This window comes from Arachis stenosperma, chromosome 5, assembly GCF_014773155.1.
Source record: "Arachis stenosperma cultivar V10309 chromosome 5, arast.V10309.gnm1.PFL2, whole genome shotgun sequence".
Classification (NCBI taxonomy): Eukaryota; Viridiplantae; Streptophyta; class Magnoliopsida; order Fabales; family Fabaceae; genus Arachis; species Arachis stenosperma.
Window position 1 is genome coordinate 26035824 of NC_080381.1, and position 21478 is coordinate 26057301.

At 31.7% G+C, this 21478-nt stretch overlaps 1 protein-coding gene across 1 annotated transcript; it reads right to left on the reverse strand.

The window, feature by feature from the left end:
- Nucleotides 1–1218: 1218 nt before the first annotated feature.
- On the reverse strand, nucleotides 1219–5318 carry LOC130982635 (protein trichome birefringence-like 2). The gene is made up of 5 exons (XM_057906678.1): nucleotides 4254–5318; nucleotides 3167–3359; nucleotides 2890–3080; nucleotides 2601–2759; nucleotides 1219–1806 (listed from the first exon to the last, which is right to left on the reverse strand). The coding sequence occupies exons 1-5, from the start codon at nucleotides 5138–5140 to the stop codon at nucleotides 1464–1466; spliced, it is 1773 nt and encodes a 590-aa protein (XP_057762661.1). The 5' UTR covers nucleotides 5141–5318; the 3' UTR covers nucleotides 1219–1463.
- Nucleotides 5319–21478: the final 16160 nt, after the last annotated feature.

A 21478-nucleotide genomic window follows, 5' to 3' on the forward strand; every position in this document is an offset into this window, starting at 1 on the left:
AACTGAATCATTAACTATCTAATTTATATATCCGATCCATCCTCTTCATATGAAATGCATCCATCATGGAAAAAGACAGAATTAAAAATCCAATAACCATTCAATTTTAGCCAGATATTTCTTACTATAAAATTCAGTCTATTATTAAATTTTGCTAAAAGTACACTTAATTCTTAAAAGTACCTTCACATAATTTCTATATGCCAATAAATAGTTGGAAAAAAAATTAAAACATCTTATTCATTTTACTCCGTATCAACAGTAGCTTAATATTATTGAATTTTGGTATAATTAACAAACACATTTTTCTAGTCCACCCTTAAATCTTATTAGGAACAATTTACATATAACTTATGATGTTGAATTTAAATCCCTTATCAAATCAATTCAAGCAAGGCCAAATTTTTTTACTAGTCTCCTTTTATTTTTAAATTAAGTCTGGTTAGTCTCTTTGCAGGACCTATAATATTTCAATGTTTAAGTTAAGCATCGAACTTTAAGGGGAAGTAGTACAAGTGTACAATACAACCATGCAATTTTAAATTTTCCCAAGAAACTTGTTGATTTTAAAGATAAAGAAACTTTGATATCAGATATGGATGGCACTGAAGGTTAAGTGAGTAGATGTCTATTCAGTGATACTTGTGCTCTCGCTCATTGGCTTCACAAGAATTTATCAATTGTTTGTACTTCGTACCCTCAAAAAAAGAAATGGAATTTATCAATTATTGGTTCAAATGTCACTGGTGGATGAGTTAAAAAAGGTGCCAACAACTCCATCTCGTGCTAACAACTCAATAAAGCACGTTCCAAACGACCCTAATGCCACTATAATATGCTGAAAGAGAACCAATATATAAGTTATAAATCTGGAACTTAATGTACAAAATTGGATTGAATTTTTCTAAGGTACTAGTTAAAAATATAAAAGTAACGATTATTAACTATAAACTTCACATAAAAACTACATGTGAGTTATCACCATTCTTTATATATACAAGTAAACACGATTTTTTTTTTACTTTTAATAACTTCAAATTTTATCAATTATTTTTGTATTTTCATAACACAGAAAAAGATAAAAAAATGTTGAGCAAGTTTGTCATCTCACTTTTATATAGGAGGTTGAAAGAGGGCAGGGAAAAAACCACCTTTAAAGACTAAAAAGAAGTAACTCTTTGATTACATTGAATCCAACTATCCAAGGCAATGATCAAATTATGCTGTTAAATCTACAGTTTTCTTAACGCTAAACAAGCTGAATGACTAAAATGTGCTTGCAACTAGATGGATACAGAAAATAATACAAATAAACTTCCCACTCATTAATCATCTGCAAAAACTATGACTGAAGAATGAAGACATCATACCCTGCTGTGATGAACATTATTTACACGTTTTCAAACTAGATATATGCATAAAGAATGAGAAATCCGGTGTTCATAGCCTTTCAGCAACCTTACTCAGCTTTTCCAACTGCCTCTTCCAGATTTCAAGAGAGAAGCATAGAGTAATTCGTTCCAAGTATCCGGTACTCCAGGCAGGCACCAATGGCTGCAATCTTGGTGTAGCTCGGCGGCAGCCCTTTCAGCTTCGGTCTTGTACTCCATTCTGTATATAGAAGGATGGCCATCTTTTCTGTAATCTGTTAGCCTTGATATGTTCATATACATCACTGGTGTTTTCATTTTTATGATGACATTGTCTAAAGCCCTCATTTTTGAAGGGTATTTCTTTAAGTGAGTTGTGTTATATATCGGCTCCGTTTCTTTATGGCACTGCCCTCCGGAGTTCCATTGCCCACCTCTGAAACCATGTCAGATAAGTTTATTAGAATTCACCGATCAGCGTGTATCAGATGAATAATGTAAGTGGTTACTGGTTAATTAGATTTAGTGATTAAATGGAACAGATAAGGGCATAAAATATATGAAGGAAAGTGTATTTTATGAATATGAGTCAATACACTGCCAATGTATGCAATTCCGAATCTGGATAATGGTACAAATACAATACAATACATAAAATACATTTCAAGAGTTGATGGCATTCTGGTATTCAGCAATCAATTCTACAATGTCACTATTTCTTATTATTGAGGGCAGGCCATCAAAGCTAAACCAGTTCAGCTAGATGATATTCTTCTTGAAGAAAATTTCTGCTTAAGTTTCAAACTAATCACAACAGGGTTTAACGAGAAAAAACATGAACGTGGCTTAACAAAATACAATGCTAAGTTATCAATTACAGATTTTATTTAAGTTAAACAAATAAGAACTTTTCCGTTTATATCTCCACATGTTTGCAATGAATAAACCAATATTGCACAATATCAGTCAGAGGCAGACTTCAAAAGTATACCGCCACATGGCTCCGCATAATCTCATCCTACCAGAAAAAGGGCAACTGAGCAAAAAGATACTACATATCACAAAGATAGGATATCGGCATGTTTTCTTGTCTGGTTTTAAATAATGCATGAACTTCCAGTCACAAAGTTGTTTTCACTATTCAAGAGTCCACAGTTCCACATAAAAGGTATTGTAAAGTAGAACTTCCAGACTTAAGACAAATTTGGGAACCATTTAAAAGAGCAATACCTGAAATGGGTATTTGAGTATCCTCTGAAGACAACCTGAGTTCGGTTGGCATCAATATTTTTGTCGACCCATCTAGCCCAAGTCGTCAAAGCCCTTCTAAATGCATCCAAAACCTTGAGTCTTGGGTATACATGGTTGCCTTCTTGATAGTAGTCTTCTCTGTGAGTTAAGAGAACACAGATTAATATCTCAAATGGGAAAGAAATCTCACATTACAAAAGCACAAACTATGATATAATTATGTAGATCATGTTATTCATCTTTGCTTCTGAGCACCAATCAAACTCACCCCTTAGATGTTTTTTCATGCGTCCACCAGTGGCCAGTATTGAAGACAATGATATCAGCATCATGATATACAGTAGTTGTCTGGTCCATCAAATCCAATCTTAATGTCTCAAATGATCCATTTATGCCTTTGAAAGTTGACTCTCGAACAATGAATGGTGAACTAACAAAATCTACTGAGCAATTATAATCCTATCAACACAAGAAAGTTTTCGATGAGATAATACCATTACAATATCTCTGCATCACAAAATCTTATATCTGTTCCGAAAACTTGCCTCAAATCTAAAAGCATAAACACCTTTCTTCTTAAATTCATGTCTTCCAGAAATTTCAAAAACACGTTTCTTGTCCTTGACACTTTGACGCAGTATACACACCATCGACTCCCACATGTTCCTGTTCAGTGAATCCCCCACAAAAACTAGCCTCTGACCTCGCAGCCTCTCCAGAAAATTAGTTGCATTTAAACTGAAAGATCACGTCAGTAATTAATAAACATGCAACAAAAGCATTTGGATATCAATTTAAGATGACTGGCACTAGTCTGCTTATAACTAAAATTGATAGTACACCAAAACTGCGATTAAAACATATGGAACTATGCGCAAAAGAAGAATCAAGATTCTTATATCCTGAGAGATCCACTATTTTACCCTAGTTAGTTGTAGACTCTGGTTGCAGAGTATTTACCAGTGGATCCCATAATTCTCTACCTTTTAAGTCAATAGAATCAAAACTTTACTGAACATTGTTAATACTCCATAATCCATATGAGAGTGTTAAGGGAACAACTCACCTCTAAATCGTAAGTAGTGCACTGGCATTTACATTTTACCCAGAAATTGAGCTAACTAAAAGAAATTATATAGATTATATTGAAATTTCATAGAAGTAAACTAGCATTTCGGTACTTGTAAATATAACTAAGTTGTAACTAATCCCTTCTTAGAAAACAAAATAATATTGCTAATTTAGGAATCTCTTGTCAGTGATAATGTGAATGACTTGTAATTTAAGATCTGGATCAGACACATAACTTTAATCAGGAATCGGTTTTCCATGGATGGAACCATTTTACTGAGTTTGAGAGAAACAGTAACCCTTTTCCCTTTCATCATGTACATCTAAGCCACCCCTTTCCCTCTTTTAGTCCTTCTCCATTCTACTCCATTTTCCAAACCTTCATACATCTAATCTTTCGGCAATACCAAGTTGCAGTTTAATATTTGGGTACACTCATTAATTTAATATAATTACTACAATTACTATTAATAGACAACTTGCATTTTTCTAATAATAACAATAAAAATAACAATATTTCGCACATGTTACTGAAAAAACCACAGAAAAGAACAATCATACCTTGGAATGTCGCATTTATGTGGCTGCCATTTCCATTTCACATAATCACTATCAGGCCTTCCATTAAGGTGGCAATCAAAATCCCTATCGATGAGTGGACATGAACCTAAGGGGTAATATGGCTTTGAATCATCCCTTACCCACATACCATCATAGATATCACAATTCTCATCATTTAAACTAAAACGACCCTCCATCTTCACATCTTGTAAAGAAGAACCACCATCATCAATAACCACAGTTACATTATCATTATTACTATTATTATTGTTATTATTATTATTAACAGAAGTCACGTTTGATTCACCAGAAGAAGAAGAAACAGTTGCATTCGCAGCAAAGTCCACATCTTTGACAACCCTATTATCAGTGAAGTTCCCAATCTCAGTGACCAATGTAACGTTCTCACCGTTGGATTTCAGCGGAAACTGTTGCACTTCACTACTATTAAGCGTTGCATTCTCACCACCGACGGTGAAATTCGCAAACCGTGTATTCTTGTTCAAACCCTGACTTGAAGCATTCACTCCGCGAGTTTCTTCAATTCGTTCTTCATCCCTCTGCGGAGAAGTCACAGTGAAAGAAGCATCATTATTATTCGCCACAGAAGAAGAAGCGAAGGGATGTTTGGTTCTGATGGAAAATGACCAAGAATAGAAGGAAGAAGAAGAAGAATTGGAAATGGCGGAACCAGATCCTTGAAGAAAGACTTGAACTTTGGGAGGTATAAGGGAAGTGTTGAGGAATAGAAGAGTGAGAAAGAGGAGAGAAGCTCCAAGGCCTAAACTGAAACCAGAAACTACTTTTCTCCTCTGTGACATGAAGGGTTCGGAGAACGCAAGCCTCTTCATGCTGTTGAAGCTGTTGCTGCTGCAGTTCTTGTCCATGGTGGAGATCAATCAGAAGAAGATGCAATGAAGAAACACGCATAAGCATAAACCCCAAACCAATGTGGCTTTAGTTCTTCTTCAATCAGGGTTCGGAGCTAGAGATCTCAACGTGTTTGAAACTGTGTCATTTGGAAGAACAAAAATGACTCCAACTGTTTGAAGGGTTTTTTGTTGTTCTCTTTTAGCGCTTGCAATGTGCTTTCTCTTTCCAATGCAGTTCCGTTTTTATTAATTACACCACTTTTTTAACATTTCAATTATGCATGTGCATTCCTCTCACACGCAGTTGTCCTATATCACAGTTTTTACAGTTTTCGGAGATCTATGGATCAGAGCTAACCACGTGTCCCAATAAGACCTGTGCATTCGAGAGAGTCAGTTAAGTTTATTGTAGATGATTTACTAGTTGAATAAAGAATCTCAATATTAAAAGCATACATGATAAATGAAATTTGGAAAAACAGTTTTTGTACTCATGAATTTTGTGAATATTGTTATCTATTAAAAAAAATTATTATAATTATTGTTCAGATAAATATTTAGAAGATAGAAATTAAATTATTTTGGACTTAATCTTTGAGGTTTAAATGCCTTCGAATAATTTGTTTGACATCTTTTCTAGCGAGACTGAATCGTCCGAGTTGTTTGTGAACAGAGATGAGGATGGTACCTATAAAAGACTCTGATATTTAAGTTAGTAAGGATTTTAAGTAGATTTTTAGTAAATTTTAGATTGGGTTTGAAAAATACTTGAAGGTCATGGTATTTATAAATGTAGATGTAGAGTCAATAATCACCTATTAAAATAGTTCAATATTTAATAGTAGATAATTGTTTCCTTCTGTTAGGAGATTGTTGAGATCTTTCTAAGTAGATAGGGCCAAAGTTCGCGTAATCGAACCCGACTTTATAAAGTCGGATAGGATTGGGCTTTGCTCATTTTTTTTAAATAATCTTTAAAAAATTTTAAAATTTTAAAATAGCCCTTTCAAATGTTTTTAATTTTTTTTAAAATCAATAACTTATAATATTTTTATTAATTAGAATAATAAAATATTATTAAAAAATATATAATAAATAAAAATACAAAAAATTAAATATATATACTAAAAAATTATTTTATTTATTAACACTAAAATGTCGTCAGAAATAATATTATTCAATTATTAACTTATGATACATACACCGAGAGTGATATAGAAATTATAATAATAAAAACTAAATCTAAAAGATCATTACTTTATAAAAATCTTTATTTATATACTTGAACTCTTAAAATATTGACACCAAATAAACTTAAAAAAATGTTCATGAGTGAAAAAAATTTATCTTTTTGGAGTATAATTACTAATTATGGTAGCACAAACAACTTTAACTACAAGGTGTGTGTTTGGATTAGAGTTGGCCAAACTGGAGTTTGAATAAAAGTGATTTTGTAAAATTAATTTTGGATAAAAGTGAGTTTGTGCCAACATGATTTTTGTTTGGCAATTTTATACTAAAATTGATTTTGATAAAATGAAATTGTTTGGATAATATTAGTTAAAATCACTTTTAGATAGATAATTAGTTAATTACTAAAAAAATATAATATTAAATTATAATATTATTTTTTAATATATTTAATCCTTTTTTATACTTTTTTAGTATATTTTTTATATAATATTTTTTTATAAAATTTTATTTTAGTTTATTATAATTTTTTTAATAAAAATTAATATTTATTTATTAAATTAAAAGTAACATATAAAATAATATATTTTAGTACTTTTTATGAGTACTCTCAGTAATTTTATTTTGTTTACTATTTTAGATTCTAATTTTTTTACTAATTATGTTTTTATTATTATTTATAATTAATTTTTTATTTAATTTATCATTTTCAATAGGAACAATAATACATATTATAACAAATTAGAATAATAAACAATGAACAAAAATTATAATAATAAATTTTACAATGTCAAACAAAAAATATTCTATAATTTTATTAGTAATCTTAATATTCTTTTATTTATTATTAATTATTATTTATGATTCCATTGTTATGTATGATTAGTTTTTTATTTACTTTATCATTTTTAATAAGATCAATAATTCATATTATAATAAAATTAAAATAATAAATTTAATAAAACAACTAAAATATAAAAAAAACTAAAAATTAAAAAAAATTTAAAATATTTGAAATGACTTGAAACAAATATGAAAACTCTTTTGGAAAACACCAATAATGAAATAAATATGAAAACTCTTTTGGAAAACACCAATAATAATAATCAAAGGTGAAGTCACGTTGAAGTGAACGCAGAAGCAACAATTTTTTGCTTCTAGTAAACGTGCTTTTAAGCTGCAAAATCACTTCTGCGTTTAGATAAAAAAGATTGCCAAACATTAAAATACAGCATTCAAAGAACTTCAACGTACTTTTCTCCTTTCAAACGGGTTTGCCAAACACACCCAAGTTTATTTTGTACAACATTACAACCATTAAATTTTCAATTTTTTGAAGAAACATAAACAAAACACTTGAATTTGTCAATACATTATTTTTTCTTCAAATGTTATAAAGTATTAGGAGCTTCAAATTGAAATTTTATAAATTATCAATATTGACTCCGTAGTTGACCTAAACTTACAAATTTAACTTCATAGATAACTTGATTCGCATTGTATGCAAGTTTTAAATTGTTACCTTTATAAATATTTGCACAAATATTCTTAATTGTTTATGTAAAAAATTTTATGTTAAATAAGAGTTATCTTATTTCTCCAAATTACACTAGTACATTTTCTTTTCATCATTAAAAAATATCATAGAATATAATACTTATAAATTAAATTAAATTAATATTTTATACGATCAAAATAAATATCAGTTCATTTATTTTAATTTTTTTTTCAAAAATTAATTCCTTTTTAAAATTAATTTATAATTTAGGATTTGAAAATACGTAAAAAATTATATATATAAAAATAATCAAATGTGAGATAAATAAATAAAAAATTTTAAAAATTAAAATTTATTAATTTAAAAATAATTATATATAAATAATTTGAAGGGCCTATTTTTGAATTTTTTATTTTTTTAAATTTTTTTAAATTTTTTTAAATTTTTTGAAAACTATTTCGTGTTTCATTTTAGATCATACAGGTGGATATTTAATAGCTATGTGTGCAAGTTAATATTTTACATCAATCGGTATTAATGATTAATGAAAAAAGACTACATTGTTTAATAAAAATATACTTTATAAACTATTTGTGTATTTTAAAACTTAAAAAACTATAGTATTCGATTTTAAAAATTTTAAAGACGGGTTTAAGTAGTTATTATTTTTGTATACTTTTATTATTCGAGGAGGTAGAATACATAGTGGAAATTATACACAAAAATTAAGGAAACATAAACGAAAAAATGCTTATATTCCCATTTATCTAATTGTATTTTAGCAATTATAATTTTTAAAAATAAATAATTCAATTAAAATTTCAAGAAACCAATTTAACACACGAGGTAGCTAGTAAACTCTAGTAATTAGCGTTCGTTGCAATGTGTAAATTTTAGTTTGTTAAAGAAAAAATAAAGTGAGAATTACCACTAAGCCATTGATTTTTTTAGACAAATAAACTCTTGATTTTGTAAATTGTTTTTTATATAATTTTTATAGTAATAATACTTCTTAACAATAAAAATTTTTAATATCATTATTATTATTATTATTACTTTTTCTAAATTTATTTTTATATTATTAAAGAACAATTCGATGCACAAGCATTTTGCATTAACGTATGGTTTGAAAAAGAATCACATCCAAAAAATATAATGTACGTAACCTAATCTAAATAATATATCAGTGATTATTTTTATGACTTGAATCTATAACTTTAAAATTACACGAATTTACATTTTAAATTTATAAATTATTATTGGTCATTTATGAGTTTTATAATTAGTTGAAAAATACTATCCAAAATTTAAATGTTGCAAATTACAACACTTTAAACAAGGCTATTTTCAAAATTTTCTGTATTCTTGAATTTCAAATTCTAAAAATAATATCCTTTTAAATATAAATCTTTAGATCAATCAACATTAAAAATATAAGGTCTTGAATCTTGATTTACTAGAACAGTGAAGTAGCTGGTTTATTACATTAGCACATTGCGCTCTTTGATGGTTCGGAGCTTAGTGTGAATAAAAGGGGAGGAGCATCACCATTCACCACACACCACTGGTGCCCACTTCCCACTAACCAGAGATTTAATTTGATGATGTGATGAACTGTTTTTTATTTATTTTATGAAATCCATCACCGACACCAAAATTTATTATTTGATCACTTCACTTCACCTAAGTCTTTATTATGAGACAAAAGTTGGCTCGCAACCAAGACCATCTACATCATATTGACTCATTTCACTTAGGTTAGCCACTATTTTGCATGATTGATTCATTGGTTTCTCCAAATTGATTTACAAGCACTTTTATTACCTCCTCCAAATTCAATATTATTATTATTACGGTTCCGCTACGTTACCAACAGCATATCTGCCAACTTCTGTCAACTCTTATTTATAATTGTGTTTTATGGAAGTGTGTTCATGGATGTGTCTAATAAAAATGTCTTTTTTATAACTGTGTTTAATAGAAGTGTCTTTATAGATATATTTTCTGGATGTATCTCTTTATATATGTATTTAAAATATATTAATTATTAGACACATCTATGAATACACTTCCATGAAACACAAATATAAATAAGAGTTGGCAGAAGTTGGCAGAAGTTGGCAGATAATATGTTGGTAACCTATACTTTTCCTTATTATTATTATTATTATTATTATTAAAGAGTTTAATCTTGTATAATATCTTTACATTTTTTTTTTGAAATGTTAAACCATTTAATCAATATTATTTATATTTTGGATTTTTTAACTTTAATAAACCAAAAAGTTAACTACTAAACCAGTTTCCCTAATCCAATATTATTTATGTATATGTCTTGTTTTTTTTAAGAATAAATCACAGTGATGTGTACAAATTAATTAATTATTTTTTCTCCATTTAATTGTATCAAAATTTAGAAATTAGGATTGATTTCATCAAGAAAAAAAGTGAAGTATTTAAATCTTAATCACGGTAAAAAAGTAATAAAACATTCATTTGGGCAAGTCTTCAACTAGTCAAAGACCAATTAAAAAATGCATAGCCACCCTTTCCCAATTGCTTTTTACCAAATTTTCCTCTTTGCCAAAAAAAAATTTCAGAACATTAATCACACTCCACAATTCCTAACATTACCTCACTCTATTCTTCAAACACAAAACTACAGCATCGTTTTTTAAAATATGGAATATTATTAAGCCACCATATGAATGTTCTTTCTCTCGTAAAATTCATGCATGCAAAATAGATCAAACCTCTATAACTCGATTAGAGAAACATTCTTATTTAGCTTCACCTCCTCGATTCTATCATATATATTCCAACCATTTCTAAATAATATACAAATAAAATCAGATCAGATCGCCTAAAATATAAATAAATATATTCAAATACATGAGTCTAACACACTAGACCACCGCCTCACTAGTTGCCAAAAAAGTTTCTTGAACTACTCTATCGAAGGTGCGCAACATGGTTGTCACCCTCTTTCTTCACAAAATAACAGACCTTTTTTAAACTATTGCTTTTGAATTTGATTTCTGTTTTACTTTTTAATAATATTTGTGGTGCCCTGCCTTGAGCTAAAAAGGAAAATTTACTGGCATTAGTTTGCATTTAAATATCATTAACGTTAAATAAAAAATTTTAGAATAAAAGACAAACAAGTTTTTGATCGTTTTTTTTCAAAAATAAATTAATTTTTCATGATTGAAAAATACAAATTCATTCCTCATTTTTTAAATATGTGAATAAGAGATCTCTCTATCTAATTGCTGGTTGAGAGAATAATAAGATGAACTGATATAGAAGTCACACTCCCCTATGTTCATAACTTAGTTGGATCGTATGGTAAAAAAGTTCAAAGACAAGTAAGCCTCCAAAAAATAATAGCACACGCATGCTTTAATTCTTTTTCTCCACCTCTTACCCAATTTAAAATTTTCTTTCATTTTACAGCATAACTTGTATTTATGTGCTTCATATTTGCCTGATAGAGATATAGTAATATAAAAAAGACAAAATTGTTTCAAACACAGACAGTTGTTTCAAAGAGGAGGTGAGTTATTCATATTTTACTTAATGGTCACAGGCAAGTTAAAAGCTAAGCAGTGGTAATTCTAAAGATTGGATTCTCTAGAAAAAAAATAGAGATGTCTCCTATGTTATCCGGACTATACATAAGTAGCAACGTTATTTCATAGAGTCATTCGATCTGAATGCTACATGAAGAACATAAGCCAGATGAAGAAATAAGAAGACTTGGGTTGTAGACGATCATAATATAAGTAATTCGGCGAATTTGGATTTCTATATATCCACTCATGCGGTACTTCTAGAACCAACTCGAGGATTGATCATGATATAAAAGAGATCTTAGAGGCCTATAAGAATTCATTTACAGGCCAGGGTCATAAAAATCTATATGAAATCCTAACAACTTCATAGCATGCTTAATTATCTATTAACTTAACTATGTTAGACACTTGAAGGTACATGTATTGTCATCGAAAAGAGCTATGTAGATATAATCTTTTTATCAGGAGGTCTTGGTTTGGCAAAAGGGGAAAAAATGAAAAAACCTTATCGATACGTGAAGGGGGCAATAAAGGGCTTAAAAAATAATGCATTTGGTCCTCGACAGCAAAAAGAAAAAAGATTATATTTACATTAGTGGGATCAAAATAGTCTTCGATGATAGTGTCTAAATTTCTAGATAAAACTTTTAAGCTAGTTTTAAGAGTTTCTTCCATGGATTTTTTTTTTCTTTTTGATGATTTAGGTGCTCTTTCGGATATCATGGCTATTATATTAAAAATAATAATAAATAATAGTAATAAAAAACCTCATTATCATAATCAAAATGATTTTCATGATGAAATACAATTGAAAAGATATATTTTAGGAGCAGACAATCCAAATTCAGGAATCAGATAGTATAAAGTACAAATTATATCATAGCATTACCCATGTCAAAAGAGAAATCAGAATAAGGTTAAAATTCATGAATGTGATACATTAATAAAAGGAAGATGAGTGATACTTGCTGAAGTAATGGCATTTATTCTCAAGATCAATATTGAAGATGATAAAGAAAGAAATTTTTGTGGATTGAAGATAAAGCTAGTGATGAAAACGGAGCACAGGAAAAAAGAATGAAGCAAAGGAATATCAGAAAAATTTTCTTTCTTTTCAGGAAGAGTATCTGGCTAAGTTCTAAATATTTGTAAGCGAAAAAAATGAAATATTTTGGTTTTTATTTTAAAGAAAGAGAAAGTATGATAGTAGTAAAGAGACGTACGTGATAAGACACACATTTAATAGTCATAACAATAGGGACAGTTATCAAGGTAATTTCAGTTATAAGTTTTGGGTCAGTTCTGATCGATTTAAAGAAAAAAAAGGAAAGAATCAATTTTCAATCGACACATTCTCTGTTTGGAACAAAAAATAAATGGTCGATTCAAGGGGGCAATTTGTTACTCGACAAGGTAAGTGTCTAGAATCAACAAAAAAATCAGCACATTCAGTTTGACTTAGCGACTTTTTAGATTGAAGAAGGATTCGATTGAAAGAAAGGTGGTGAAAAAACTAAACATCGTTATTTGCATGTCAGCGATTTGTAGAAGATTCAAGATAGTATCAATACATGATATCGGAAATAGATTCGATTCCTAATTGTTGTTCGACTAAATGGAAAGGTAGTTTTTCTTAAAGTTGATGAACGTGACTTTGGGGGCAGTTATCAAGTTATATTTGGCGGGAACGGTTATTTCTCGAGTCATTTTTAGATCGAAGGTGACAGTACATGATTGGTGGGAGATGCTTATAAATAAAGTGGCAGGCAATGGATTCAAAGTTCGAAATTGTCTTCAAAAATACATTCTCACAAACTCTCATATCCTAGCGATTTTCTGATATTTTGTTATTTTTGAGTTAGATTTCTATAGGTTTCTTTACATCTTTCCTTTCATTGTTCTTTTAAATTATGCAATTTATATTTTGCAAATTTACGTTGTTATGCAAAATTTATTTTTTTGTTTTGTAATTTATTCCATTTATGCCTTTTTTAGTTTCGTTTATTTAATTTAAACCATTGTTTATATTTATAAAATTGTCTCAAACTTTATCCTTTTTATTTATAAGTTCATCATTAAAAGAAATAACAAAATTTTTGCTTTTTTGTCGTGAGAAAAAAAGGACTTTGATGTACGTTAAACTAATATTCACAAGAAGAGTAAGTTTGGCTCCTAGAAATTAGATATGGAGCCAACTCAAAATTTTTTTGTAATGAGTAGAATCTTTTGCTCTTGATTTGCAGAAAATCTATTTAACGGTTCCTAATCCTACCCTTCGTTTACGCTTTCTTTTGTAGGATAATAGAAAATGGAAGAAAAAAAGATGAGAAGAAAGAAAATAAGAAGAAAGAAAATAAAAGAAAAAAATGGATTATTTTATGTGTTGTTTGAATAAAGAGAAAATAGATGGAAAGAAAATAAAGAAAAAATTTACTTTTACTTGGATGGAAAGAAAAGTGAGAGAAAAAAAATATATAATAGAAAAAAATTACATTAATACTCTTGTATCTTTTATTTTTTTTTTAATTGATCAAATGGTAAATTAGTAATTTTATATTTATTACACATTTTTCTTTTATTTTTATCTCATCTTTGAGAAGAAAATATTTTGATGGGTTTCACATCATTTTTTTCTTTTCCACTCTATTTTTCTTTCTCATCCAATCAATAAAATACTCACATTTCTATCCATTTTCTTTCTTCACATTTTTTTCTTTTCATATTCTCCTAATCCAAACAAAGTGTTAAATTTTTAAAACACATTAATAAATTGGATCTTGCTATGGTATAGATGTTAAATAACATCCATACATGTAGAAGTGATGTCACTGATTTATCCTCATCCCATATTGACAGCTGCATTTGTTGTGGTTAAATTGGATAGTTGGTGGAATGACCTTGCAGTAGCTTTTTCAGATGAATCAGCAGGGGATTTGTAGTGGTGTAATTGTGATTAGCCATGTGATTAACCATGTCAATTAGTTTAATTGATTTTTTGGTGAGTATTGGGCTAAGTAGGTTGTTCAAAAACCAATAACCAAGTTAGGTTGGTCTAGTGGTTAGCTCACTAGTCCACTTAAGCAAGTGTCGGGAGTTCGATCCTGCCTTATGCATGCAGCAACTCATTGGCCAGCGAAAAATTCTTAATTGGAGTTCAGTACTGCGACGGATTAGTGTTTGATTTGTCGGGATGGAAGATACCGCGGAAAACCCGAAAAAAAAACATGTGGAGTTAGGCCAATGGATGGGCTTCGAACTGTTGGGTTTTTTTTTAGGGCTCCCTTCCTATGTGGAGAAAAAGCCCAAATGCTAGTATCCAAACTCATGAATAGTTGAAGTGGCTGAGGTGAGTTAGGGTTGAGTGAGAGAGGTCATTTTTGAAAGGAAAACACCAAACACTAGAGAGAAAAGAAGAGAGAAAGTTATATTTGCACACACACAATTGTTTCTGTAAATTGGTTGCTGCAGATTCGTTAACCGTTGGATCGAGCTCAAATTTGGACAGTGCGTCGGTTCTTTGATTTCACCGTTCAGATCTTCGATTCAATATTTGTAGCTAGAGATATTGGCTACGCATAGTAGCTCTGTTTTTGTGGTATTTTCATCTTCTTGTTCTTGTTTTGAAAGCTTTGAAGCTTGGGTTGTATGGCTTGTTGTATGCACGTTTTGTGCAGTAATTTGTGACTCTCTTGTACCTTATTTTTTTTATCATAGTGAAGTTATTTCCTGGTCTTGGTGACTCGTGATTTTTACTTCTCTCATTGAGGGGGTTTTCCACGTTAAAAATTTTGGTGTGTTAGCTTGTTTCTAATTTCTGGTTTATGTGATTTTTCCGCTGCTATTGGGTATTATTGTGCTGGTGTTAATACTTGTTGTGAATGGATATTATTGCTCCTCTAATTCTTGCAAGTAGGGAATTGCATTTTATTCCTATCAATTGGCATCAGAGCTCAGTTTTGAGTATTTGGTTATAACTTGCTTGAAAGATGGAGGCAAATAATTTTACTAGGATGATAAGTTTGAATGGCACTAATTACCATCTATGGAAGGGCAAAATGAAAGATTTGTTGTTTGTCAAAAATCTATATTTACCCGTATTTTCTACATGAAAACTAGAATCTAAAACAGATGAAGAATGGGAGTTTGAACACCAACAAATTTGTGGTTTTATTAGGCAATAGGTGGGTGATAATGTTTATAATCACATTGCTAATGAGACTCAAACTAGGTCTTTGTGGAATCAAATTGAATCCTTGTATGCTTCCAAGTCTGGCAATAATAAATTGTACTTGTTGAATATGTTGATGAATTTGAGATACAAGGAGGGTCACAAGTATTAGATCACTTGAATGAATTTCAAGGGGTTTTGGATCAGTTGTCAAGCATGGGAATCAAGTTTGAAGATAAGGTTCAAGGATTGTGATTGCTAAATACTCTACCAGATTCTTGGGAGACATTTTGTATCTCTCTTACTAATTCTGCTCCGAATGGTAAAGTGAGCATGCAACTTGTTAAATGTGGCATTTTAAATGAAGAGATGAGAAGGAAGACGCAAAATTCTTTGTCACACTCTGAAATGTTAGTAACTGAAATTAGGGGGAAAATCATAATAGAGTTCAAAAAGGTAGAGGTAAAAGCAGAAGAAATCCAAGGGAAGATACAAGAATGTTGAATGTCACTACTGTCACAAAATGGGTCACGTTAAAAAATATTGCTATCTTTGGAAAAAGAAAAATAAAGGTAAGCAAGAAAAGAAGGATGATAGTGGTAACGATCGTATATCTTCTATTTCAAATGATCTTCTTACTGTTGATATTGCTGATTATGAGTACAAGGTCAATCTTATTTCTGATGATGAGTTCAGCTGGGTAATTGATAGTGGCGCCTCAATACATGTTACACCGAAGAAGGAGTTCTTCACTTCTTATACTCCAGGTAATTTTGGAGTGCCTAAGATGGGTAATGATGGCTTGGTCAAAGTTATTGGTGTAGGAGATGTTTGTCTTGAGACTAATATGGGAATGAAACTACTACTCAAAGATGTTAGACACGCTCCAGATTTTCGCTTAAATTTGGTTTCAGTTAAAAGGCTTGATAATGAAGGCTTTGTAAACATTTTCGGCTTTGGACAATGGAAGCTTACTAAAGAAAACTTAGTGGTGGCTCGAGAAAAAGGTACTTCAAGTTTGTGTGTGATGTATGCCATGATTGCAAAAGGTAGTGTGAATGTGATTGAAAGTAAAGAAGTTTGTAGCTTGTGGCACAGACGACTTGGTCATATTAGTGAAAAAGGACTTAATTATTTAGCTCGAAAGGATGCTCTTTCAGGTTTGAAGAATGCATAGTTGGAGAAATATTCTCATTGCATGGCTGACAAACAAAGAAGATTATCCTTCAAGAAGCATTAACCTTTAAGAAAATCAGACTTCTTGGAATTGGTGCACTCCGATATTTGTGGTCCTTTGAAGGTACGATCTTTTAGTGGAGCTATTTCCTTTATTACTTTTATTGATGATCATTCAAGAAAGCTTTGGACTTATGCTTTGAAAATAAAGAACCAAGCTTTGGAAAAGTTCAAACAATTCCAAGCTTTAGTTGACAGGCAAATAGGTAAAAAATTTAAATGTATTCGCACTGATAATGGTGGTGAGTATTGTGGACCATTTGATGTGTATTGCAAGCAGCAAGGCATTAGGCATGAAAAGACACCTCCTAAAACACCTCAGTTGAATGGTTTGGCAGAAAGGATTAATAGAACGTTAATTGAAAGAGTTAGGTGTATGCTTACTAAAGCTAAGCTACCTAAAGTCTTTTAGGGTGAAGCGCTACTTACAGCGGCTTATGTGATTAATCTGAGTCCTACAATTGCTTTGGACAATGATGTTCCGGATCATGTTTGGTCGGGAAAATATGTCTCATATGATCACTTGAGAGTCTTTGGATGCAAAGCATTTGTTCATGTTCCAAAGGATGAGAGGTTCAAGTTGGATGTGAAGACAAGGCAGTGCATTTTTATTGGATATGGTCAAGATGATTTTAGTTACAGGTTTTATGATCCAGTTGAAAAGAAACTTGTAAGAAGTCGTGATGTAGAGTTTATTGAAGACCAGACCATTGAAGATATTGATAAGGCAGAAAAGAGTCAATCACAAGAGAGTAGTGACTTGACTGATGTAGATCCAGTTCAGCCGCCTCCTTCGTCAAAACAAATAGAGAATCAAAATCGGGAGCATATACAACAAAATGAGCCTTTGGTTCCTGATGACCAGGAGATGGGAGATCCAATTGATGCTCCAGTTGATGATAATGCTGATAATCAACCTGAGCTACCTGAAGATCCACCAGGTTTCCATCCTAGGAGGTCTACTAGAGAGCAACGACCTTCAACGAGGTATCCTTCTAGTGAGTATGTAACATTTACTGATGGATATGTGACCTTGACTGATGGGAGAGAACCTGAATGTTATGCGAAAGCTATGGAAGGTGACGACAATAAGAAATGGTTTGATGCAATGCAAGATGAAATGATATTCTTGTATGATAATCAAATATTTGAGCTTGTGAAGTTGCCAAAAGGAAAGAAAGCTTTGTAGAACAGGTGGATTTATAGGTTGAAGCATGAAGAAAATTCTCAGTATCCAAGGTACAAGGCTAGATTGGTGGTCAAGGGCTACAGGCAAAAAAAGGGAGTTGACTATAATGAAATTTTTTCACCGGTTATGAGAATATCTTCTATTAGGACTGTTTTGAATTTGGCTACAAGTCTTAATTTAGAGATAGAGCAGATGGATGTGAAAACTGCTTTCCTTCATGGTGATCTTAAGGATGAAATTTACATGGAACAACCTGAAGGTTTCATGGTAAAAGGCAAAGAGGATCATGTTTACAAACTGAAGAAGAGCTTGTATGGCTTGAAGCAAGCTCCAAGAAAATGGTACAAGAAGTTCGAGTCTGTTATGGCAGAATAAGACTACAAGAAGACTACTTCTGATCATTGTGTATTTGTTAAACAGTTCGCAAGTAATGATTCTATTATCCTTTTGATATATGTTGATGACATGCTTATTGTTGGTCAGAATGCTTCTAGGATTGATATGTTGAAGAAGCAACTTGCAATGTCATTTGCAATGAAGGACCTTGGGCCAGTAAAGGAGATTCTTGGTATAAGAATCGAGCGTGATAGAAAGGAGAAGAAAATTTGGTTGTCACAGGAGAAATACATAGAGACAATGTTGCACATGTTTCAAATGGAGAAAGCAAAGGTCCTTAGTACTCCTCTTGCTACACACTTCAAATTGAGTTGCATGCAAAGTTCATCAAGTGATGAAGAGAAGAAAGACATGGAAAAAGTTCCATATGGATCAGCCATGGGTAGTTTAATGTATGCTATGGTGTGCACAAGACCGGATATAGCTCATGTTGTTGGTTGTGTTAGCTGTTTGTTTCAAACCCAGGAAGAGAGCATTGGAATGCTGTAAAATGGATAATGAGATATCTTCGTGGTACTTCTAACATGAAGTTGTGTTATGGAAGTGATAAGCCTATTCTAGTTGGTTACACTGACTCAGACATGGCAGGAGATATTGATTCTAGAAGGTCCATTTCAAGCTTCTTGATCAACTTTGCGGGTGGAGCTGTGTCTTGGCAATCTAGATTGCAAAAATGTGTTACTTTGTCTACTACGGAGGCCGAGTTTATTGCCATTATCGAAGCGTGCAAGGAGATGCTTTGGATGAAGAAATTTTTGAAGGAACTCGGATTTACTCAAGAGAGGTATGTGTTATTTTGTGATAGTCAAAGTACTATACATCTTGGTAAAAATTCTACTTTTCATTCTCGATCCAAACATATTGATGTGAGGTATCATTGGATACGTGATGTTTTGGATGCTGAGTTGCTGGAACTTAAAAAGGTTCATACTGATGAGAATGGTTCTGATATGATGACCAAGGCATTACCAAGATGGAAGTTTGAAGTTTGTTGCTTAATCGCCAAATTGGCGGTTACCTCCACATAGTCGTGAAGGGAAGATTTGTTGGATTTTTTTTGGGCTCCCTTCCTATGTGAAAAAAAAGCCCAAATGCTAGTATCCAAGCCCATGAATAGTTGAAGTGGCTGAGGTGAGTTAGGGTTGAGTGAGAGATGTCATTTTTGAAAGAAGAACACCAAACACTAGAGAGAAAAGAAGAGAGAAAGTTATTTTCGCATAGACACAAAGCTGTCTTTGTAAATTGGTCCCTGCAGATTCATTAACCATTGGATCGAGCTCAAATTTGGACAGTGTGTTTTACATATCTGGTTCTTTGATTTCACCGTCGGATCTTTGATTCAATATCTGTAGCTGGAGATATTGGCCACGCACAGTAGCTTTGTTTTTGTGGTATTTTCATCTTCTTGTTCTTGTTCTGAAAGCTTTGAAACTTGGGTTGTTTGGCTTGTTGTATGCACGTTTTGTGCAGTAATTTGTGACTCTCTTGTATCATATTTTTCATCATAGTAAAATTATTTCCTGGTCTTGGTGACTCGTGGTTTTTACTTCTCTCATTGAGGAGGTTTTTCACGTTAAAAATCTTAATGTGTTAGCTTGTTTCTAAATTCTGGTTTATGTGATTTTTCCGCTGCTATTGGGTATTATTGTGCTGGTGTTAATACTTATTTTGAGTGGATATTATTGCTCCTCTAATTCTTGCAAGTAGAAAATTGTGTTTTATTCCTATCACGAACTAGAAAATACACCGTGGTCTTAATTGCTAAAGTAAGACTGTTTTGTCGATTTTTAGCAAATCGATGGTGGTTCGATATCTAATGGTCTGGGAGCGAAACCTACTCCTCTTTGTGAGTACCAGTTTTATTTTGCATCAAAATTCATGCCTTTGACAGTGACGAAGAAGAAGAAACCAAGTTTTGCAGAAATTCGAAATGAACAATAAAATTTAAATGACTTGAATAAAAGAGAAATGAAATTGCAGAAAGAAAAAGTGTTTGAAAAAATAAATGGTAAACTAAAAGGTAAAGACTGGAAAGGGTAAAAGTTGCTGAATGGTCAAGATATGAGCTTTGGAAGTTGGAGATGAATAGTGCTCAATCTCTTCTTCTCCCCTTCTTTCTTATTTCTGATGTGTGTGTGTTATGAGTGTTGTGTGGTGAGTTGGTTCACTTAATGAACCCTTTTATATGTTGGGCTTGGGCCCAGTCCGACTCGTTAGCGTTTTTAGCCCGTTTGTCCCAACTTCGGGCCAAACCTTTAAAATTAACGCCCGGTTTTTCATTTCTAATATTTTTCTAATGTTTTTGACGGTTTTCGCTTTTTCCGTGCGGCGTGCGGTACCGGGCAGATTTGAATTGGTTCAACTGGTTCAACTGCCGGCTCGCGATTTTTCACGGTTTTTCGCAGAAAGCACATTTTCTGACTCAGAAAGACCCACTGAGTCCAAAAATCACCATTAAATCCTCAAATTCTCTCTCTAACTTTTCAAAATCTAACTTGGGCAATTAATCACTTAATTAACCGGTTGGTTAGTTGCGATTCTTACATAGGAGCTCCAGCGCAGCCTTCACCAGCAGGCTCAGGAGTTTAATGATTATTGGGAGAGGTATCAAGAGATCCTCACCCGCATGACGTCTACGGATGAGCTCAGGTTGTAGTTTAGGGAGTCATTGGAGCGGATGCAGCGTATAGAGGCTCAAATGGAGGTGTAACAGGCCTAAATGCGCGCCGCTAGTATTGACCCTGCTGGTGGCAGCACTGCTGTTGGTGGCAACGGTCCTGCTCGTGGCATGCGAACATCACCACCTTCTGTGCTGCCGACTCAGGACCACGAAACTGACAACGACGACGACAACTACCTAGATCTGTAGATATTAGTTTTTGTTATTTATTGTTTTGTTGTATTTATTTGATGTACTTGACTTTTAATTTATTTGAATATTGTATTATTTATTTTAAATAAAAACTTTTCATTATTTATGAATTAACCACTAATTGTGTGAAAAAATTTAAATTTATCATTTATTTCAAATTTTAAAAAAATTGACATTACCGTTGAAATTACTGTTAGAAAAAACCGACGGTAATATGGCGTGGAACAA

Coding starts and splice junctions, on each gene's coding strand:
- LOC130982635 (XM_057906678.1), bottom strand. CDS start 5,140: ATGGACAAGAACTGCAGCAGCAACAGCTTCAACAGCATGAAGAGGCTT. Junction 3,081..3,166: donor TTTATGCTTTTAGATTTGAG/GCAAGTTTTCGG, acceptor TTGTGTTGATAG/GATTATAATTGCTCAGTAGA. Junction 1,807..2,600: donor TACTCAAATACCCATTTCAG/GTATTGCTCTTT, acceptor ACATGGTTTCAG/AGGTGGGCAATGGAACTCCG.